The sequence below is a fragment of the Phyllopteryx taeniolatus genome, chromosome 17, assembly GCF_024500385.1.
Source record: "Phyllopteryx taeniolatus isolate TA_2022b chromosome 17, UOR_Ptae_1.2, whole genome shotgun sequence".
NCBI classification, from domain to species: domain Eukaryota; kingdom Metazoa; phylum Chordata; class Actinopteri; order Syngnathiformes; family Syngnathidae; genus Phyllopteryx; species Phyllopteryx taeniolatus.
Window position 1 is genome coordinate 10,361,339 of NC_084518.1, and position 25,026 is coordinate 10,386,364.

The following is a 25,026-nucleotide window of genomic DNA, read 5'->3' on the forward strand; positions in this document are numbered from 1 at the left end:
AAATTGATGATAACAGTCCTAATCTTGGAGCTTGAAATACTGTAGCCCTACACAAATGATAAATACAAGTCTCCTGCCGCCTCCACATAATGCGCATTCTACCATTAAAACAGCACCTGTGCATAGCATCAATGTGTAGCTGTGTCCAGCGGGCCGTGCTGTTGAACATTACGTCAAATTCATCCTTATCTATTCTCCAGACAGAAATTATAAATATAGCCATCAGAAATCTAACCCAATGTGTAGGCAGTTTTCCTGGAGGGATTTTAACAGCACAAGACGCATGGAATTTTAATATTTGTTTGTGTTTCAATACTTCGTCTCAACATCCTCATCAGACTGCTGGAATATTTAAATCGCATTAGTAGGCATTTTTAGTTTTAAAAATATGTATGTGACAAATAATTTTTCTTAAAAAATGAGTCACATTAAAAAATAACATCCATCCATTGTCCATACCGCGTTATCCTCACAAGGGTCACGGGCGTGCTGGAACCTATCCCAGCCGTCTTCGGGCGAGAGGCGGGGTACACCCTGTACTGGTCGCCAGCCAATCGCAGGGCACAGAGAAAAACAAAAAACCATTCGCGCACACATTCACACCTAAGGGCAATTTAGAGTCTTCAATCAACCTACCATGCATGTTTGTGGAATGTGGGAGAAAACCCACGCAGGCACGGAGAGAACATGCAAACTCCACACAGGCGGGCCGGGATCCGAACCCCGGTCCTCAGAACTGTGAGGCAGATGTGCTAACCAGTGTTAGCCACTAACCACTGTGCCACCTCAAAAATAACAATCAACGTCAATCAATCTTTCACCTAATGGGAATTAAACCTCCACCTCAATTTGTAAAACTCAAATGCGGCTTCAGAGAGGTGAGTTAATACATACAGTAACTGTGCACCTCACAGTTGGAAGGCCCATTAAACAGTCAACAAGTTTAATGTTTTCCTTTCAAATACCCAATAAATTACTGCATCAAATAAGCATACAAGCATCGTGGGAAACACAAAATGTTTCTACGTAGTACAGTAAGAACAGATGTTTTTCCTAGTACTTGAGCCAGAACGAGTTAGATAATAGCACCGCAGAGTGAGTCTTGCATTAAGACTGTATAATGAGAAGCACTGTTCATGTGTGCGTGTGTGTGTGTATGTGTGTGTGTGTTATTAATGCGTGAGGCGTTTTATTGTGTACTAGTTGTGCCAGGTCAGTTGGGTTATGTTTTTGAGACAATTTGATAAAGCTATGTTTGCTGATTTTAGTGCGGGCCGAATGCATGGCAGGACAGAAGTTAATTTGCATGTCAAATTAAGCAGATTGCCCACTTATCGGTTCCCTATTAAATCCTGTGTGTGGAGTGCTATAAAAGGCATTAATGTGTACGCAGATGGCCACCACATCCGTGTTTGCTGGAATATGACAAACACAGAAGTGCAACTTTTACATAAATAGAGGTCTGACTCACAAATACACAGTGAATATGATTTAATAAGTATATCTATGTAGATTGCTCATGGCCACGATGATAAAATTTCCTCAAATGATGACCCCCACTTTAATAGACGCCGTGCCCCAATTAATCACCGGCTGCATCGTCCACTTGACCAAATAAAACCAGCACCCCAAATAGCCACTAGGTTTCTGTAATTATTACCTTTACTGTAACCGATACCACCATGTGTTGCAGAAGACATTACCACAACGCACAGCACCTGCAGAGATGCCGCGGCATCTGTAAAGCTGAAGTTTACATTGGAGTTTAAAGACAAAGTGCAGTTGTATGCAAATAATACCCAGCCTTTTAACACTGATCCGAAAATAATTTGGGCTTGGGAAAACAAAAAAACAAAAACAAGTTTTAGAGTGAATAGATTTGTTCCAGGGGTTTAGCACAACCAATGAAAAAAGAAAGCAACAGAATCTGTTATATCATATTTTTTTGAGTGGATTCTATGTTGTAGTATATTATTTGAATTAGGCATTATTTATTTGTAGAAAATAAATAAAGAAAATATACACTATTACTATGAAAAAACACTTGAAAAATGCCCACATCTAAAAAATTACGCACCCACTGAATAGTGTGCGTTGAGAAGCATTCTAATGCCCGCTTGAGGTGCCTGTTTTAAAAAACACTGGGTAAGGGTTAATGCAATTCCATAACATTGAATCAAAGTCCATGTACAGTATTTCCACTTAACACCTACTTTACAACATCGATGAACCACTGCAGTTGATTGTACAGAGCTTGGACAGAACATGCAACTCAATAATGAGCATGGCTCAATTAGTGTCTTCTTCTTTCCTGCTGTCTCATAACTGTATAAATCTAATTTCCATCCCTCAAAACAACAGCTTGAGCTTTACAAATTCCCTGTCCCTCATGGCACGTTATTGTCCGAGTCCTAGGTGTCCTGTCTTAAGAAGTTACCCATCCGTAATATAAGAAAAAAAAAAGAGGAACTACTCCCTGATGTCCTCCATCATCCATATCAGCGCGCTGCGATGCTGCCGGTCTTTGTTCAGTGAAAAATGCAGTTATTTTCTTTTAATACTTCAAATAATTTGGAGTCAATTGCATTACCTAGAATGGAGACCAACATGTATTTTTTCCTTACTCATTGGCTTTGATAAATAACACGGTACTGTATTACTGCCTCACAGTGAGGTGTGAACAAATATGTTGCATTCATGTAGTAGACCAAAGATTTTCACAGCGCGGTACGAGTGCCGCTAGTTGTACGCCGACTCTCTCTATTTGTACACATTCAGTTGTGTTGAAATATAAAGTTAAAAACATTTGCATTTAATCTTAAAGATCTGTTTGTTTTTTAAAAAACAAATATTCAGGTAACTTTTTAAATTTAACATTTGTGTGCAATCCATTTTAATTAAATCATTATATAAGTTTTTTTAATTTTATTTTACTGGATAAGACTCCAACGACTACATTATTCAGTGGCTTCTATTATGTCTGCTTGCAGCACCTACGGTTTTCGTTATCGGTTGTCTGAAGTGTTTTAATGATTGTAGTCATCTCCTATATGGCAGAATGCTAGGGAGCCCCCCTGGTGCCAAGGTATGAGAAAAATAAAATTCATTGATAATCTGTTCCCTCAGTTTAGTAATCCGTTCCCTCAGTTTAGTAAACTGTACCCTCAATTTAGTAAACTGTACCCTCAGTTTAGTAATCTGTACCCTCAGTTTAGTAAACTGTACCCTCAGTTTAGTAATCCGTTCCCTCAGTTTAGCAAATGTCTGGGGCTCCGTATACCCACGTATATCTGTCAAGTGAAGTAAATTCTATTTGTATGTTATATTCTTACTCGTGTGAATTCTGTGTATAAATTGTCATGTCGTGATATATCCTACATCCCATTTTTTCAACTGAAAGGCAATATTGCTGTAGTTCGAGGGGGTTGATCATTATATAGCAGTACTAGCAGGACTGGCTACAATTAGCCTGCGTGTTTCCTAAACACAGTACTAAATTGAGGGTACGGATTACTAAACTGAGGGTACAGTTTACTAAACTGAGGGAACAGATTATCAATGAATTTTATTTTTCTCATACCTTGGCACCAGGGGGGCTCCGTAGAATGCATACAATTGTTCCATAATTATTTTTTTTTTACCGCTTATCCTCACGCGGATTGCGCGCGTGCTGGAGCCTATCCCAGCTATCCCAACTATCTTCGGGCGGGCCGTTCGCCAGCCAATCGCAGGGGACATAGAAACAAACAACCATTAGCACTCACATTCACACCTACGGGCAATTTAGAGTCGTCCTACCACGCATGTTTTTGGGATGTGGGAGGAAACCATAGTTTCTCCGAAGCCGGAGAAAACCCACCCAGGCATGGAGAGAACATGCAAACACCACACAGGCGGGGCCAGGATTTGAACCCCGGTCCCTAGAACTGTGAGGCAGATGTGCTAACCAGTCGTCCAACGTGCCGGCGCAATGTTGTACCTATCCATCCATTCTCTCCTCACTCTGGTCGCAGGCGTGCTGGAGCCTATCCCAGCAGTCATCGGGCAGGAGGCGGGGTACACCCTGAACTGGTTGCCAGCCAATCGCAGGGCACATACAAACAAACAACCATTCGCTCTCACAGTCACACCTACGGGCAATTTAGAGTCTCCAATTAATGCATGTTTTTGGGATGTGGGAGGAAACTGGAGAAAACCCACCCAGGCACGGGGAGAACATGCAAACTCCACACAGGCGGGGCCGGGGATTGAACCCCGCTCCTCAGAACTCTGAGGCAGACGCTCTAACCAGTCGCCCACCATGCCGCCAATGTTGTACCATTCAAAGCAAATTTCCATCTATGACAAAAAAAAAAAATTCAATCTGATCCTGAAATATTGAGGATAAGCAAGTACAGAAAATAGATATATGGATGGGTGGATATTTAATGATATAGAATAATAATGGAAAATACTTTTTGGGAATAAAATATCTGTCTCATGTTTTTTTTATGAACACTTAAACTGACTACACTGCTGTATTTTAATGTTGGTCATGATGGTGGTACTTGCAGAGCCAAGTATTTTTTAGGTGGTACTTGGTGTAAAAGGTTTGAGAGGCACTGCAGTAGATCAAACTAAATCAAATTAGCTCCCTTGCAGAAAGACAAATTGGTTGACATGAAATACAGTATACAGTATACAGTACACACACATACAGTGGACATATTCATTGATCATACTTATGTATGGACATGCAGAAGGACAAGCTGTCAGCTGACGTTCTCATTTTGTTTGAGAAAACTCCTCCATCTTACCTTTCCAATTATGTCTCCTTTCTAAGTGGGGGGGCCCTCTCTATCTGTCTTCTGTCATTCATACAGCGTGAGCAGCTCTCACCCCCTCCTTTTGCATGCATAGTTATGCCCTTCCTTTCCCAACGGACCTGGACTGCTGCCGCACAGTAATTACACTGAAGCTGCAGGGACATCTTTAAACATTTATTAAAGAAAAGTAAGGCGGACGAAGAAAATGAAGATAGACAGCAGATACAGGCCTGACAAAAGTGCAGAGCAGAGAGGAGATGGTATAATCGAGATCTCTTGGGGAAACGCTATAGAAGCCAGGAATTAAAGATGTATGTCAAACACATCTGTGAGCGGTTGACAGTCTTTGAGGATGATTTGTGTGTGTGTGTTTTTTTTTCTTCTTTAAATTCGAGCTAAAGTGATTTGCATCCTTTTTCATTAGAAAAGACAAAGATAAGAAAAGCTCCCTGGTTCTCTCTACCAGCTCTGCAAGTCTGGGACTAATAAATCTTCTCACTATACAGTTCTTCATTTATCAATAAAGTGCATCATCAATATCACATTTACCCATTTGAAGCTTAGATTTAGAGCTTGACATTTTCACCTATTTATAGCAATGTAATAACTTTTCATCTAAACAAATTATGATGAAATGTAATCCCATAGTGAGTACCGACTGTTATGACTGCAACTAAACCAGCTTTTTGATGCGAAACCAGATGTGTGCTGGATCCTGCACATCACCCAGAGAATCTCCTCTTACTGGCTTTGCGAAGTATTGCAGTGCTCGCTAAGAGCCTCCTACCTGTAAATCAATGAGGCCTGGAGTGTTGGCGAGCCCCGCGCCATTAATGCCATAAAGCGACAGACTGACGACACCACCTACACGTCAACACGACCACACGAGTACTACACCAGCTGCAATGATGCCCACGCACGTACTGCAATGCATCACTGAGGCAGTGTCTCCTTTGCCTAACCATTGTGAAAAAAATAGAAGTAAGCATGTGTAAAATACATAAAATACATTTGTTGTCATGCTTGGTGTTGTTACTTGCAGGCTCGTAGTGTTTGATTTTTTGGTTTACTAAAAGTGATGTGAGCAATTCATAAAGCATGAGATTAACACCACCTGTCTGATTTTGACAAAAGTTTATTAAGAGATAATAATAATGATGTGCTCAAGGTCATGAATACCACTTTTTATGGTCAAACACTGACACCTATAAATTAATGTGTTATCTGCAATAAAGAAGGTGATATTTCTCTCTAAATCACAGGCTAGGGACAGTTAAAAAGTGACCCCTGGGGGATTTGTTCCATCGTTGCTCTGAGTAATTTCATGCTTATCAACATGTTTTAGGATATATTTGTCTGGACTAACTTACCCTGAGAAAACCTTTGAAGACTAAATAGTATGTAGTAAGACATTATGGTAAAATGTTTTGTAATTCACATTGTATTAAACACACGCCCACTGTAGTTACACTTTAAGTGCAGAAAACAACAGAATAAACATGTAATGTCTGTCATAGATTGACGGAAGCACAGAACTGAATAGGTTTGGGGTTTTAGTGAAGGATATTCACATACAATGATAGATATGTTTTTTAAATGAACTGTGACACAACCACCAAAAAGATGACCTCATCTTTGCTACAGATAAATGGCTTGGAATAAGAGATGATTATCTAATTTTAATCTGTGAGCGAACAGGCCAAGACCAGACCAAGGAAAACGACAGGAAATGAGCATACAAGCGAGTCTGGACGATGACGGCTGTTGATGACAACTTTCAGGCTTTCGGCACAGGCACGGCGGGGTAGTGCTCTTACCAGTGTGGAAACAGCAGAGGTGTACATTGGAGTGTGTCCTGTAGACATCAACACTGGCTGCAAAACAACAAAAGGGAGAGGGTAATTGTGCAAGACGTGCAGGTGGGCTCAGGGGGAGAACAAAGGCTTATTTTATGTTTTAATTTATCAGGGCGGATGCTGACAGCTTCATGTCACAGTGAGCTCTCAGCAGAAAATGTTGGAAAGCAGGTCACCAGAGCTGATACAAGAATACTATAAATATTGATGAAGGCAATAATTAAAATCTATGAAATATTATATTGCTCCCTTGTTCCTAGCTTGGACCACGCCCATTTCAGTCTTAAAGTATTCTCTACTGTATGTGTACATTAATTTTTATAACACACTGTAGTTCATTAAAGCTCTTGTAGTTATTGTCATTAACCCTATAACGCCAAACGTATGAGGTAATTAGTGGCCTGAAAATACCTTACATTGGAACTTTTAAAGACCCCGTAAAGCGAATTTAGAAATTTGTTTCTAAATAAATGATACCTGTTCGAAGATAATTGCTGAAAACATGCAAAGACTGAGAAGTAGAGACAATACCGTGAAACAGTTTTTCACCATTTTAATTTTCTTTTTCTTTGGGCGTCTAAAGCCGTGCCCATGCAGTGACGCATTTGGCCATCAGGCATGACTATCCGCTCCCCCACATTATAAGAACTTGAGCGCCTTTGTTCGTATCAGTGGTTATCCGGCGCAATTTCGAGTTATGTAGTGAGAAGTAATTGCTGCATTTCTACCACTACAGCATGCAGTTACTTAGCTAGCGATGCCTAAAGCCAGAAAATGCATTTTCCCTGGATGTCACAATTTACAGAACAACTCTGTGTCATTATTTAAATTCCCAAGCGAGGAGGTAACGCTGCGGACGAGCCCGCCGCCCATCCAATGACAGCGAGAATCCCCGGAAGCCTGTTAGCTTGCTCACAAGCTGGTGGGTCGCGCCTCTTGTCGCAGCATGAAAAGCTCCGCAACGATCTGTTGGGATATACTCCAGCCACCGGAGGTTTTAAGTGGATATATTTCCGCGACTCAAACATGTATGGATGTATACCCATAAGAAAGATGCTAGATGAAAGAGCATCCCTTTTTTAGCAGGATGTGATTTCACATATTCAGCGGACACTCCCACAGCATTTGAAAGCAGAGACAACAGCTTTATTTTTCATGATTTTGTAGCCTCATTTTATATACTATGCAAGGTCGGTAACAACATGCTTCTCTGTAGTGTGTCAAATTCAGAAGAGGTGTGCAGTCTCACTTTTCAGGGACTTTAAAGTTGGCGCCCCAAGTTTGTACAAGTCAGAATTCAACCTTCAATTTCAGTAAAATATGGCTCTGAAGTCATACAAAACTCTATACCATCAAGGAAGACGTCAATAAGACGTCAACAGTTCGCACAGGACTACAGCATACCTCATGAGACCTCAATTTGGCTAGTATTAAATGATTAACTATGCGTATATGTTTTGCTTTTTTTGTTTGACCTTTTCGCCACAACAATCCATAAACTGGACAGCTACTATAGCGCAATAGGTCGTAGAGACCGCAACATACCTGAGGGGCATCTGTGACGCTAATAATATTTGCATGATGCCTTTCCCATAAAGTTAAGACTTGAGTATTTTTATTGTTTTCACGGGTTAATATTAACATGTTAACTTTTTGACCTCTCCTTTTCTGTCAAATGTGAGGACACCATTTTTCCATGGGACTTGCTTTGCCCTTACTTTTTCCAAGCTGTCATCAATACCTAATTAAACTACACTCCCCAGTTCAACATTAAAGCCTAATAGTCTTGATAGGCTCCATGAAGCTGATTTACTGACTGGCGTTTAAGATGTTTCATTACACATACAATATGAACATTGTCTTTAATTTTTAGCGTTAAAACGTGGATTGTAAATCTGCTTTTTTTTTTTTTAACTTTATTGCCAACAAGCAGAGAGAGGGATCAAGGCAGTATGATCTCACAAGAATTTAATGGGAACTCATACGTAACATAAAAATATGCACATTTTCCCATAATTACTATGCATTACTTTTCATATGAAATCCTACTAAATTGTTGTGAGAACAGGTTTAAGGAGATATTGGTGCAGTGCGAAGGGGGAGGAGAAGCTTACAAATCAATAGGTTGTGTGAAACTATAGGATCGGAAATAGGACGCATGCAGGAGAGGGAAATCAGTATTGCACAAACAAACTCACTGTAGCACACAGTAATACACACACAACACACACAAAAATCTATACCAAAAGAAAACACCAAAGTCATCTCATCATCAAATTTATCATCATCAACCAGTTTCTTCATCATATAGAGCCTGAGAAGAGTAGATACAGTAAAGCAGTACTTTTGTAGTATGATATTTCATATGATTGTACTGTCAGGTACTTTTCCAATATAGGTTTTTTATGAGCACTCTTGTTTTTAAGATGCATTAATTTCTGTCAACATTTTTTTTTAATGGAAAAAAAAGCTATGGAAAAAAATAATCTACAACCCCAATTCCAATGAAGTTGGGACGTTGTGTTAAACATAAATAAAAACAGAATACAATGATTTGCAAAACATGTTCAACCTATATTTAATTGAATACACTACAAAGACAAGATATTTAATGTTCAAACTTGATCAACTTGATTTTTTTTAGCAAATAATCATTAACTTAGAATTTTATGGCTGCAACACGTTCCAAACAAGCTGGGACAGGTGGCAAAAAAGACTGAGAAAGTTGAGGAATGCTCATCAAACACCTGTTTGGAACATCCCACAGGTGAACAGGCTAATTGGGAACAGGTGGGTGCCATGATTGGATATAAAAGGAGCTTCCCTGAATTGCTCAGGCATTCACAAGCAAAGATGGGGCGAGGTTCACCTCTTTGTGAACAAGTGCATGAGAAAATAGTCAAACAGTTTAAGGACAATGTTCCACAACGTAAAATTGAAAGGAAGTTATGGATTTCATCATCTACTGTCCATAATATCATCAAAAGGTTCAGAGAATCTGGAGAAATCACTGCATGTAAGCGGCAAGGCTGAAAACCAACATTGAATGCCCGTGACCTTCGATGCCTCAGGCGGCACTGCATCAAAAACCAACATCAATGTGTAAAGGATATCACCACATGGGCTCAGGAACACTTCAGAAAACCAATGTCAGTAAATACAGTTCAGCGCTACATCCGTAAGTGCAACTTGAAACTCTACTATGCAAATCAAAAGCCATTTATCAACAACACCTAGAAACGCCGCCGGCTTCTCTGTGTTCTGTGGTCCGACAAGTCCACAGTTCAAATTGTTTTGGGAAATTGTGGACGTCGTGCCCTCCGGGCCAAAGAGGAAAAGAACCATCCGGACTGTTATGGACGCAAAGTTCAAAAGCCACCATCTGTGATGGTATGGGGCTGTGTTAGTGCCAATGGCATGGTAACTTACACATCTGTGAAGGCACCATTAATGCTGAAAGGTACATACATGTTTTGGAGAAACATATGCTGCCATCCAGGCAATGTCTTTTTCATGGATGCCCCTGCTTATTTCAGCAAGACAATGCCAAACTACATTCTGCACGTGTTACAACAGCGAGGCTTCGTAGTAAAAGAGTTTGGGTACTCTACTGGCCTGCCTGTAATCCAGACCTGTCTCCCATTGAATATGTGTGGTGCATTATGAAGCGTAAAATACGACAACGGAGACCCCGGACTGTTGAACAGCTGAAGCTGTACATCAAGCAAGAATGGGAAAGAATTCCACCGGCAAGGCTTCAACAATTAGTGTCCTTAGTTTCCAAACGTGTATTGAATGTTGTTAAAAGAAAAGGTGATGTAACACAGTGGTAAACATGACCTTGTCCCAGCTTTTTTGGAACATGTTGGAGCCATAAAATTCTAAATTAATGATTATTTGCTAAAAACAATAAAGTTTATCAGTTTGAACATTAAATATCTTGTCTTTATAGTGTATTCAATTAAATATAGGTTGAACACGATTTGCAAATGATTGTATTCTGTTTTTACTTATGTTTAACAAAACGTCCCAACTTCATTGGAATTGGGGTTGTATAAGAAGGTCTTATAATAAACTGTGGTGAACATAGATAAATCCATGTGTTTATTAGATTATAAAACCAGTGTAGATGAAGCAGGAGTGGGGCAGATATCGCCAAAGTGTTACAACAAAACATTGTGTTCAATTAAAAAGACCCACATTTCATACTGAGCCCGTACATTGGTGAGTAAACTGTGGCAAGGTCAGAATTATTTCACTCGAAACTGTCTACTTTTTTTGTCATTATTTGTTTGGTGCTGTGCCGTGAGCTTTTTCTGATGGAAAATGGGGGCTTTGCAATAAAGGTTGGGAAACACTGCTCGAAAGGAATGGCACAAAGTTGCTTTCACTCACCTCTAGCCAAAAACATTGGATTTCCCAAATGGACTTACACATGCAGAGAGAAGAAATACGTTTGTGCTACTTTTCGCCCCTGGGAGGAATGAATGACTTATGTAATGGATCAGAAATACTATGTGGCACACACCGCAGAGTAAAAAAAAAAAAAAAAAGTAAATAGACTTTGATTATCTGCTAATGGTAAATTTTAGGGAAAGAAGCACGTCTTCCCCCCAAGTCCCTATTATAAATGGTGTATTTCTCATCTCTGAATAATTATCAATTCCACAGCACGGTGCTGAATGACAACTTCCCCTAAGAGTAAGGGAACTAATGAAGTCGCCAAGAAACACTGGTAAAGGACAGTGTTTTCTAGCATTTGAAATGAGTTAAATCAGGCATGCAGATCTTTTTGTACACATTTAATTTCTTTCCTCTCATAGATTTGCCACAGCATTTAAGATTGTGCATGGCTTTTAATAGCATTTAACGCTCATGGTAGTTTTAGGCAGAAGTGGGTAGAGTAGTCAAAAATTGTACTCACGTATACGACTATTCTAACTTTAGAGTATGACTCAAGCAAAAGTAAAATGTAGTCCTCCAAATAATTACTTCTGTAAAATAAGTATTCAGTGAAAAAAAAACTACTCAAGTACTAACTGGTGAGTAACCTTTGTAGCGAGTTGAATTTAGTTTAATGTAACAAAGTAAAATTTGCATTTAATTAAAGCTTTGACTCTACGATTGGTGGGCGACCATGCAGTCCAGGCCAAGGTTGACCACAATCCGTTTCTGGATACTCGTTGACCTCTGATTGGTTCAGATTTTTGGGTTTCGTTTTCCCAAAGGAAGTAGTGGAAATAGAATAATCTGTTTCACAGTCAAAGCGCCACATCATAAAACCTTCATTGCCTTTACAGACATTTTTAAGTAATATTTTAACACTCTTAACCATCAGTGAGTAAATATTAGTTAACTATACTTCAACTTTGAAAACAGGCGTAAAGGGAAGGCTAAGTCATGTCACAAATGAACCTCGTGTATATCATATTTTGACATTTGTGTAAAAATAATTTAAGAACTGTAAAGGAAAAAAAAACACAAAGTTAAGATGTGTCAGAAAACGGGATTCTTACTGCTGTCCTCTTCATGTAAATTCCGGTGTCTATTCCTCTCAATTTCTTCTTGAAACTCCCCTGGTTAAGTCTTCTCCTTCTTTTAGTTGTAAGAAAAATGCCCCAACAAGCAAAAAAACAAACAAGCAAACAAACAAACAAAATGTATGCATAAAGGTTGCTCTTTAATGCTAGTCCGACTGAGGTCTCATAAAGAATCTGGGAAATTTAGTGCGAGTCTCAAAATTTCCTAAATTTTGGGGGAGAATCCCTAACTGCATGATTTCAGGGACATTCAAATTTAGAGGTTTCACTGTATTTGTACATTATTTAAACAATTGTACTATGGGAATTTTGCTGTCCACTCCTAATATGTGCTTGCATGCAGATGTGATGCTCATTAAAACAACATTAAAAAGAGAGTGTGGTCTGATGCACTGTGTCCACTAATGAGCTGCTCCATGCGGCTGTGGTAGCTACCTCACTTCCCAATCCTCGTTTATGCATATGGCTGCCAGTTTGACAGCCTTCCCCAAATACCTCACAGCACCCCGTAGGACAAACTCCATGACCACCGCAACTCAAACTGACCAGGACCTGATTTAAAAAGCAGGGGCAGAGCTCTGTCTCTCAGTCTCTTCTCTCCGCTCATTAAAAAGAGAGAATAATGGACATATTTGCTCTCCGTGACATTGCAGTCCCATGTGACACATAGATAAACACTACCTGCAGACAGAGGAACTCTTAAAAGCTGTTCAACAACACGAGTGGGTACGTGAAACGGATCATTATTAAGTGAGCATTATAGGTTACACTTCCATTTGCAAGTGCTTTTTGTACAGTATATAACAAAGCTGTAAAAGTAACCGTGATCATGTTTTTATTGATGCCAGTTAGCTTTGGTGTGTAGTTGTGTTTACATTTCAAAGAGTTTGAAATTAATATCACACAGCAGTTCAGTATCTGTAGAGCGAACCGAAAGGCCAATTGTGCTGTCTTCTATGCAATTCCGAATTCCAGAGGAAAAGATTGGGCTCACAATTATTTAGGAGGATATAAAAAATTTGGGAATATTGTAATTGTCGTACAGCACAGTACTGTTCAAAGGTCATAGGCAGCATTGAATTGGTTGTTTTAGTAATGCTCTAACGATCACAGATAAAAAAAAGATTGTTACTCACAGTATCGGGTGGCCCTCCACCAAGGCCAAAACCTTTATCGAGATGCGTTGTGAATTTTAATTAGTTACTTTTGCACAGTCCTTTATTTTCAGTTTTGAAAAAGTTGTACAGTATTAGTAATTGATTAATACCTAGAAAATTATAGTGGTCACTTACATTACATAATGATTTTATTAGCATTTTCACATGCACAAAACGAGCAGCTATAAAGCATTTGTTGTTACAGACTTTACAGATTTCCACCTTGCAACCTATTAGGATAAATGAATCTTTGATTCATATTTACTGACTGCATCTCATGTTGGCTTGCACTTCAACTATAATGTTGTTTGGCTGCCATATCAAATAGCGCCATACCCTTTTTCTCCTGGTGGAAAGTGTAAATCTACAGTCGGTTGGACTTTTATGTGATTATAATACTGTACATTAAAAGGAATTTATTCATTTAAACTACATAGTTTAAATTGTAAGTGTTTTTGTAACTATGTACTATATTATGTGTTAGAGTCATTTTGGCCCGTCCACATTTTGGTCATGTCAGCCTGTCAAGCCCTGAAACATCAGGTGCAGCAGGCGAGGACATTTCCTCATTGAGCTACTAACTATTCTTCAATATAATTCTCACCTATATTGAAAGTCTGAATGTTTTTTTTTCGACAATGAATGAAAAGAGAGAAGAACATTTTAGTAAGCTTGTTTTTTTTTAAATTGATTATTGAAATGCCCCTTTGAAGAAAGAAGAGAGCCACATCATCCCACAAGGTATAGTATTTGCAGATGACCTGATTGCATCAATAATGAATCTAAGATGTCTGAAAGGTGTTCCGATGGATGCCCTGACACATGCGTTGCTGTGATGTGACTTTGATTTCCATGGTTGACTGGTGCTGTGTTCGTCCCCTTTTAATCAATGACACCCTAATGCATTCGCGATTTTTCAGCATATTAAATTAGCGATTTAACATAACTTCGGGGTGCTAGCTGTTGTGTTCATGTTAGAGTGCAATGGTATAATAAAGCAATATACGGTACTTTATCAACTTGAACAAAGCGGTGTTTGGAAACTCAAGCAAGCAGTCGTTTTTTTTTTCTTTTTTTGAGGCTCCAGCACACCGGCGACCCTAGTGAGGATAAGTGCTATGGAAAATGGATGGATTGTCATTTTGGAGGTGTGGAGGGTGATTCCACCGGACAGCAACAATATATAAATTATGACTAAATACTGCCACTTTATTGTACAGCACATTAATTTTTCCACTCCGGCTACACAGTTAAGTTGGTGTCCACTTCTGCCATTTATGACTCACCGAGACATGGGGTGGGGGTGTCGATTTTGTGATGAAAAAGGGGTTTTCCAAGCAAATCAGTTATTTACCAATTTCTCCAAAATGGATTGATATAAATGGAAAATACTTTTTTCTTGAGCAAAAAATACATGAAAACAACTTGGCCCATTTACAGTATACCCCATAGTTCATTTAAATAAGCTGAAGGGCTCTCAATTACCAGTTGAATAACAGCTCAGAGCTGCTGTAGCAAACATCATGTGGCTTGTCTAAAATATTAAGATTGATGAGAATGAGAATAATAATGAGAATGACTGAGGTATGCTTCAAAATGTTCATGCTCATGTCAAGAAGTAGTTATGGCTATGCTGCACAATACACGGTCCACAAGTGCTGATAGTTGATTGCAATGAGCTGTTGTAATAGTGTTAAATATTGATCCACAAAAACCATAAGCTGGTGTGTGTTGTCCTCACCTTGACAGGGGATATATGTGTGTGTGGCGTGTAGCCATGTATGGCCTCCATGGCGGCAAGGTTCTTGTCGCTCATGTGCAGCATTTCGGCACTTTTCCCTGGAGCCAGATGTGCTGGACTGTGCTCCAAGGGGGGCGTCTCCTCATCCTGGTACCTGTACTTCTGCAGAAACAAGCATAAAAGTGTCCCCAAATTAAGAGAGGCAGCTATTGGGATGGAATTTGAAGAATGCTGTATTTTCTTGAAGTGTAGTGTACACCTGGTGGTGTAGTGGTACAGTCGCCTGACTTCGGGGCAGGCAGTGTGGGTTCAGTTCCTGCTCACTGATGGTGTGAATGTGAGTCTGAATGATTGTCTGTCTCTGTATGTGCCCTGCAACTGACTGGCGACCAGTTCAGGGTGCAGTCTGCCTTTCGCCTGAAGTAAGCTGGGATAGCGCCCCACGACCCTAAATAGGTTAAGCAGTGTAGAAAATGGATGGATGGATGGCTGTATTTTCTTGAACATTATGTCCAGTACATACAGTATGTGGGATATCACATTATGCAGTGCAGGGGTCACCAACATGGTGCTCGTGGGCACAAAGTCGCACCCAAGAACCACAGTCTGTGGGTTTTTCTAAAAATAGCTTACCAGTGATGGGACATTGTTGGGAATGTTGTAGAAGTGATCATTTGAAGATGTAAACACTTGTAGAGGTTTATAGAAATAAAGTGTTTCAATTTGATATGTATCTGTTTCCGACATTGTTAAATCATTGTTGATAATTATTGTGATAACTCGTTAACATGATGTGTATCTTCACATAGATAAATCTAATTAATTATTAAATAATAACAACAATTTTAAGCTAATTTTGCATCGAACTGGTATTCACATTAATCAGTAACCAAGAAGTAGCTCTCAGTTTCAAAAAGGGGTTACTGTCCCTACTCTGATGCAGTGGAACATTTAAGATTGATCTAAGGCATGGGTGTCAAACTCTTGGCCTGCCACATCTATTTGTGGCCCACATAAGAAAATCAGTTTGTTGACCTCATGTTTCTTGCTAAATTAACAAAATTGCAAATGATCTTCACTTAATAAGGTTGAGCTATTGCAAGCATTTTTGCGTACCAATCCCCCTTTTAAAAGAAATAATACTGTAGTTGACAAACATTTTTTTTATTGGTTTCTGATTTCAAAATTAGTTATCCATCAGTTTGTTGTGTATACACTGTATGTATATGAGGCGATAATTAATTTACAAGGATACAGTCATAACAACCCTCTGAGGGAAGCCATAATTAAAATGTGGCCTGTGACAACAATGAGCTTCACACTTGTAGCGTTTATTAGATTTGTAAAAATTGTGCGTAATTTAGAAGAAAACGATGAGTTGGAAGCGGCGCCTGCGTCACTTCCGGGTTATCGTAATTTTAAATTACAGTGTTCTAAATCAAGATATTTGATAGATATGAGGGGCACCATGTCATATTTTTACAAGTTTAACTTGAGGCGAAATGACGACAAACCTTTATAATCAGTCTCTTATGGTGGCTACATTTTAGGAACTTTGAGTTCTAGACTTTCTAGAGGTTTTGTTCCGAGCCCAAACACACACATAATCAATGCAAGTGGTGAATTTTATAGAAAATTTAATAATCAAAAGGGGTTTTTACAGGATAAAACACAGACAAACACAAAACAAACAAGATATCTACGAACATTGGCGAAGGAAGGGATTTGTGACGTGAGATGAGCAGAATGGACGTGTAGAGAATGCATATAGCTGAGGACTCCTGGTCTCGTTAATATAAACCCAAATATGTACTAATCCGTACTTTTAGTAGACCGCAATGTTGGACTTACGTGTCTGGAACGCGTTTGAGGCAGGCGAGTCAGGCTCCCGAGTGGTCGGCCGGCCTGGTCCGCACCGGGAGCAGGTGGATTTGACGGAAGGGAGGGAGGAAAAAGGGAGGAAAGCAGGAGGCCACCGAGTTCTCAGGCAGGACGTCTCTCGGGTGACTTTCGGAGCGGGCGCATTGCGTCCACCTCCGTTCCCTCGGACTGACTTCGGGCCGCCAAGCAGGGTGGCGTGGAGCGCTTGCAGGAAGCGCTCCAGCCGGGGATCGGACGATGTGTCCTTGCCAACTCGGGTGAGGTGGGCATCCTGGCTGGTGTGGTCGTCAGCGAGTTGGTCGGGGTGACCAAAGGAAGGCTTCTCCACCAAGACTCCAAAAACTTCTCAACTTCTCCCAGCTCCGGCCTCTTTTATGGCCAGAGCGGGTCAAAAAGGGGGGGTTTACCCCCCTTCCTTTTCTACCACCTTCGCGAACACCGAGGGGCTGGACTGCCTTTTGGCGTTATTTTTCCATTCTAGGATTATTTTGTGGTTTAAAACTAGTGGAATAAAATATTAATTATTGGGTTTAAGATAACGAGACCATTTTCCCACCCTGCATTGTTCTACGCTCATCCTCTTTCATACCTGTAATGAATGTTTCAAATTTATGTGGTGTGGAGAACATTACTATTTTCATGTGACATTTGTGCCGTGGGGTGAGACATTTCATCTGGTTCAGTTTCGAAAACAGATTTGACGTTAGACATTCAAGTTTGCAGCAATACAGTCACTAGTGTTGTTCATGTAAAGTTCTTAAAATATTGACTCCTAGTCGAGTCACAGACTGTCTTATGAACCCATGTCTGTAGTGTCGTTCCGTTCCCCGTGGGTTTCACTGTTGCCTGTTCCAACTCCCAAGTAGCAGCACTCAGCAGGGTGGAGGCGTCTTTGTGGGTGCAATCCTTCGACTGGCGGGGAGTTAATTAACTTAGCCTCCGGGGGCGAACTCATCATCCTTGGGTCTCCGCTTTGACGTACCAGGCAGACGTGATCCACTTAGTGTCGGCATGGCAAAGCAAATATCTGTGTCTTGTTGAAGATAGTTTATTGTGTTAATCCGTTAACGTGTTAATCCAAGTGTGACTCTGGAGTTAACGTCTACCTCGGCAGGGAGTGGCGGTAGTGCGAGGCTGGGGTGCCGGGTGGCATCTTTTGCGTGGCATGTCCGCTACACACTCCTGAATTCTAAGGATATAGATATTAGGTACCTTTCCTGGGTCAAGCAGTCACATCATAAAACCTTGATAACTGCTGAGGATACTTAAATTCTGAACTGTACAACCTGAAAGGCATTAAACTTGATGTTTCACTATATCTAGTGCTGTGCAAAAAAGTCCAACATTTACTTGTTTTACTTACCTTTTTCACAGTAAATCAGTAACTATAGGAAGACGGATAGCTACAAAACAAAATGTTCTGAATATTTTGTGTGGTTCAGGGGTTAGAAGCCTAGTTTCGGACTTCCTGTGAGCAGTAACACTCATGATATTTGGTCAATATACTGTAGCATTGTTAAAACAACTAATCTATTGGTGACTTTAACACAATGTGATGTCTCCAAGCACGAAGTGAAGTCATTACATCTGGTAAGGCGGTCATCCTCCACAATCTTATGGAGCATGCAGCGCCATGAGTCATACAGCACTTCAGTCGAGATCATGCGTGTTCTTCCCCGTAACCTTACCCCCACCATACCTTGCTGGTAGCCCACACATGGGCAGCTGGCCAGCAGCCCACCGTGTTCCCCACACACGGTAGGTTTTGTTGGAGGTGTGATGACAGAAAATCTGCACGCAGCATTTTCCATCACATGCGCGTCAAAAGATGAGCAGTGTCACTGTGGCGAGTCGCCACAGTTGTCCTATAGGTTGGCATTGGTATTTGGATACACACAAATGAACCTCGCCTTCTGGACACAATTTCCACTTCAAATGAGTGACGTCGCCCATTACAAAAAACTGGAAGGCATCATCAGAATATTGTCTGATGGCTAGCCTAATCAGTCTCCTCTTTTTTTGGGACGGAGAGGGAGCGAGCTACACGACCAAGGCCCATCTCAGACAGGCTGCCTAGCAACCGGAGCAGAACAGAGATTACAGTGCCACAGTTGGGGGGTGCCAGCATTGGTCCTGGATCACATTTCACTGAGACAGCAAGAAAAGAAGGGAAATCGAGATGGAGGGAGCAGCAAAGAAGGTTAAAGAGAAAACTATTTGTCGGTTGTGAAATAATTTAAGGCAGATTTTTCATTAACTACACATATTGATTTTTAGTATATCCTTGAGAATTTTTAATTATTTTTTTTACCAGCATCCCTTGATTGAAAACAAGCCTCCCTTGTAGCAGTAAATTGACAATATCGGATAAAAACATAAACAAAGCAATTCAATTACACAAGACACAACACAAAATGGCCTGAAGCACTTTGGTGCCTGCTCTTTTCCTGCATGACCAACCATCACGCTGCCATGTTGCCTTCTGTCCCACTAGTGGGGGATGTGGCAGTTGATGCTTAGGTACTCTGTACAATGTACCTTGGGTGGGAGCTTGAGGTACATTTAGTGTGACCACTAAATTCTAGACTTTGTGCACCATTGGGAAACACATAAAATCTAAAATGGCCATTTACTATTTATATTATGCCTATTTATATATTTAGATTTAGCAAGCTACATTTTTACCACAATGAGAAATGGAGGGAGTAATTTCAAATATATATCACAGTAAATTCTCCTTCAATAGGCAAATTATGCACACAATCTCTCTTGATAGTAAACTGAATGGTGAATGGAACATCTCTTTAAACAGCTTTCATTTGTGATGTACTGTACACTGACTCACATAAAACGAGCATCGAAGAAAAAAGTTCAATCAGATTTAATTACTATAATTGGACCTCATATGCAGAAATGCTTTCCCTCAGTTTCTGTTCATGCAAGCAGTGTGTTAATTACAGTTTTGCAACAATTAGAATATCACTACCAGACCCTTAAGTTACCGCAGCAATAAAATATATTATTATTATTATTAAGCTCATCAGACCTGGACCTGGTCTGATGAGCTTAATTGGATCAGAGTGGGAAACCTGTGCTTCTTAAAGGAAATACTCAGTTGTAAAGGTCAATGTAAGGAGTCTACACAGCCTGCATTTGAATGTACTGTGATAATAATCCAACACTGAGTGGCTGAATAAGTCGTTCCCTTAATGGTTCGATGAGTTAACATAATGTAGAGCAAATGTCAAATGCTATCTTCCATCATCTCAGTTTGTAATTCAAGGAGCAAGCTTGAGCTTTTAGATGACGCACATTAGGTGAAGGAAGGAAATTCAACCTTGCCCTCTCAGGCAAGTAATTTGTCAAAGAACCTTCTGACTGCAAATGTTAAAAGAGCTGTGAGAAGCTCCTCATTTATGTATTACTTTGAGGAAAAAAAATCCACATTGATACTTCACAAAATAACTATTATTAATTTACAGCCCCCTGCTTTGAGTATATTATGTGTGCTCAATTTTTATGCTGAGACACCTATATTTATGTGACATGTACATTTATGTACATTGATATAATAGAGGTTGACAGCTATATGTCAATGAAACTCCACTATGTTGAATTGTTAACAAAAGTGATACAGAAAAAATATAGAGCGCTGTATTTGCAGGTTTTTCAACACTGTGAGGAGTAATTTGTGCAATTAGCATCACACACTCTCACAAGTAAGCAGCCAGATGGTAATGAATGACCTGTTTCGTTTACTCACCCACAAACACAAAAGAGGGATAGGTTACACACAACCTGCATATGTTCCCTTAAGCAACATGACAAATTCAATAAGAAATCCTAACATTTAGTACACACCCCTGTTAAAATACCAGGTTTTTAAATAGAAATAAACAACTGAGATAACGTGGCTGCACAAGTGTGTACACCCTCTTATAAATGGCGATGTGGTTGTGTTCAGAATTAATTCTTGACATTCAAACTCATTCTAGATGGGAGTCTGCACACACCTGCCACCATTAAAAGTTAGATGGATGGGATACGGCGGCACGGTGACCGACTGGTTAGAGCGTCTGCCTCACAGTTCTGAGATCCGGGGTTCAATCCCTGGCCCCGCCTGTGTGGAGTTTGCATGTTCTCCCCGTACCTGCGTGGGTTTTCTCCGGGCACTCCGGTTTCCTCCCACATCCCAAAAACATGTATGGTAGGTTAATTGATTACTTTAAATTCCCCATAGGTGTGAATGTGAGTGCGAATGGTTGTTTATTTGTATGTGCCCTGCGATTGGCTGGCAACCAGTTCAGGGTGTAGCCCGCCTCCTGCCCAATGATAGCTGGGATAGCCTCCAGCACTCCGCGACCCTTGTGAGGATAAGCGGCTCAGAAAATGGATGGAGGGATGGGATACCATTTGCATTGTGGGGAGGTGTAAAAGCAGTGTGCATTTTTAGCTGTATTGGCACCTTAATGTAGTGGGTTCATAAATGCTAAGACCATGTCACACCCATCCACAAGTTTCATGGAACTATACAGTACTTTATTGTATTCTATACAGCTTAATTTCACCAGGGTCAAGGGTGAGCTGTAGTCTATCCCATCTGACTTTGGCCGTGAGGCGGGGTACACCCTGGACTGGTTGCCAGCCAATTGCAGGTTAAAAAAATAAAAAATAAATTTGGTTTAAAAAAAAGGTTTGTACCTTATGTTCATATAGGGAACTATGCAATGATACTTTCCTCTTCTTTCCTTCATTGTCATTTTCACTTTAGTTAATCTTGATACCAAAAATATTGCCTGCGTTCACAGTTAATTTTCAGTGTCTTCTCCGGCATGATCGCGATTTCAGTTGCCAGCCGACAACTTGTCAGGCAGCAGTACACTTTTTTTTTTTTCTATAGACGTGCGCCTCACTAGGACAGAGGATCCACTCATCCTCTGCTAGCGCTACCTTAAGACTATTCTCCAAGGTGTTTCAGCACAACACTCTGACAGGTGTTAGTCCTCCCCTAGCTATGTGTGCTACAACAACACACTTTGTTTTCACCATGGGCCGAAATACTTAAAGCTCTGCCAGGCAGGACATTGTACCAATCTATTCTGCTTAAAATTAAAGCAGGTTGCGGCATTCTCGCCTTCATTTAGGTCTACTGCATGGTGGATGTTGAAACCAACAACAAAATTGCATACCATTTAACCAATTCCAGATAAACTATTTTTAAGAGTTAAGTGCCAAATTGTATCAGGATGAAACAGTTTAGAATGTATTCATTATTATAATACAATCTCTCTATCAAAATAATGCAGATACTGCAAAATACTGTGTTGAATATTTTTCACTGTGCCAAGGAGAAGTACTGTATTTGGATTATCCAACTAAAACTTTTCTATGACCTGTAAAATATACTCTCAGCTATACAACCCAAGACTCTAAAAATATGAATTCCCAATGCAGAATACTTGGATGCGGAGGGTTTGCATTACAACAGTGAGACGGAGAGGGAATCATAAAAAATACATAAAGAAAACAACTTTTCTTCTCGTCCCTTTCAATTTGGCATTTCCCCTGCTCGTGTTCTCGCCCTGATAAATTTCCACTTAATTTGTTTTCTTGCATTAATGAGACTTAGCATCTTATTTTTGCAAGATGATTCATCTGCAACATTGATGGAATCACATTTAAAATCTGATCTGACATTTACGTATGTTGGCATCCTCGCATCCTTATCTCAAAAACAGGAAATGAAGGAATGGAGGAAGTAGCAAAGACAGACAAAGATGAAGTTAAATTTCTCAGATGGTACACCTACTGTATCTATCTAATAAATAGAACAGAATATAATTGTATTGTCAAAAAATCAACAACAAAAGGCTTGAATGTGATCCAGTACAAGATATGTATCAAGAAATCTGCCTTTACAAATGTAACAATTTTGTTGATGGATAATGATTATTATCGTGGTTGGAGCACGCTTTTGTTTGCGAAAAGATGGTTCTAATACTATAATTTGGTTACCTTATTTTAATTATTTAGTTACATGTATGAGAGGTACAACACGTCAGTATCATCCAATAGTCATTAAAGGTTAAATATATGTATGAAAACAAATGTATTTAATTACTTTTGGCGCCTATCCCTACAGAGCTCAGTGCTCTGTGCTCTCAATGCTGTTATGCTGAATAGACTATTTGTTTTCCAAAACAAAATCGTTGTTGGAGCATTAACCTTTTCCACAATCTCAAACATGCAAGATGTGGATTTTTTATTTATTTATTTATTTTAACAGTGCACTGCTTAATGGTTTCACTGGAAACAAAAATGCACTTCCATGCAAGTCCAGTAATCTTTGGTCACATGATGAGAATGATGCCCTTTGATGCAGCCATCTGATTATTCCCTGTCAGTACACTGCGCTTTAATAGGATGCACGTCTCTTATTGGCTGCCTATGCACAAACACGAGGAAGTCACAAGTTCACTTCAAGCATCAGTGAGAATGCAGTTTAATAGATCATCACTTTGCACATTAAAATGCAAAGTGAGCACACATGGATGTACGCAGCATACAGTGAACGAGGAAACTGATGCATAATTGGTTTTAGTAATGCATTGGGGTTTCTGTGAAGTCAATAGTCCCCCCCCCCGAGTTAGATAATGGACTATAAGTTTTTACATTATAACAATTCTGGTGGGGCACCAAATAAGGTAGGCTACAAATACTGTACTCTGTCTCACCAGTTTGTCTTCCATTGAACTAAACAACATTGGTGTGAGTAATTCCCAATATAAACTTTACAAAGGTTAGACATATTGAATTAGATACCAGATGCAGATTCTTCAGGGTTTATTTTCTTGCTTACAGCCATTTGTTGCTATACACAGTTTATACAAATAAGTGAGAGTTGAAGCAGGCCAAGTCATGGCTGCTTCACCATGGCACCTGCTCACAAGTCCCTGAGTATCTGACAGTTCCTGGTCAAGAAGAATATCACCGTGCTGGAGCAACCTCCTTACTCACCCGACCACATTCAGTGTGGTTTTTTTTCCTCTCTCATAAGCTCAAGAGGGTCATCAAGGGGACTCATTTTGAAGATGGGGACAACATCAAGAGGGATGCGGAGGATCCCGGAAGAATCCTTTTAGGACTACACAAAGGCGTGGCAGAGAAGGCTGCGAAAGTGTGTTAAACTCCTGTGGGATTACCTTGAAGGGGAAAACTTGTAGTTTGGATTTGAAATACATCTTTTGTGACTCGAGTCCTGGAAGGTTTCTGACACACCTCATAGACCACAATCATTTGTGACCACCCCCACCCCCCCACCCCCCCCCCACACACACACACATACACACACAGATCTCCACCCGCCCACAATTTAAAACATAGAGTACTATATAAAATATGTATTGTAAATTGCATTGCACTCATTTAATGAAGCTAATGTTGCTCGTTTCTTCATTTCTATAACTACAATAATAAAAATTTGTGTTTGAGTAAAGGTAAAAAATAATGGAATAGTTGAATAACACCACAACACTTCTACTGCAATTAACGAACGCCGTCCACTTGTGAATATTAACTTCAGAATTTATTTTTCTGAAATATTATGCATATGTCCGTTCCTAAGACCTTTGCAAAGGCATGTGTTTTCAAATGAAAGCATTTTAGCTCTAGTGAACAAGCCTTTAAAATCCTGTACTGCAACATGGAACATTGTTTACCTTTATCAAAACAGCAGCACTTTGTTGCAGGTTACTGTTTTGCAGGGTTTCTATCCATCCATCCATTTTCTATACCGCTTTATCCTCACAAGGGTCACGGGCGTGCTGGAGCCCATCCCAGCTATCTTCGGGCAAGAGGCGGGGTACACCCCTGAATTGGTCGGCAGCCAATTGCAGGGCACATAGAAAAAACAACCATTCGCGCACACATTCACACCCAAGGGTAATTTAGAGTCTTCAATCAACCTACCATGCATGTTTTGGGGATGTGGGAGGAAACCGGAGTGCCCGGAGAAAACCCAGGCAGGCACAGGGAGAACATGCAAAC

General features: G+C 40.1%; 1 protein-coding gene across 1 annotated transcript in view; it reads right to left on the minus strand.

Annotated features, from left to right (window-relative positions):
- LOC133467351 (disks large homolog 4-like) overlaps positions 1–25,026 on the minus strand; it is a 50,920-nt gene that overhangs the window by 18,364 nt on the left and 7,530 nt on the right. Inside the window, exons 2-3 of the mRNA XM_061752119.1 lie at positions 15,100–15,261; positions 6,623–6,679 (exon numbers count right to left, since the gene is read on the minus strand). Of these exons, the coding sequence (XP_061608103.1) occupies positions 6,623–6,679; positions 15,100–15,261 (219 nt within the window). The remainder of the gene's footprint in view (positions 1–6,622; positions 6,680–15,099; positions 15,262–25,026) is intronic.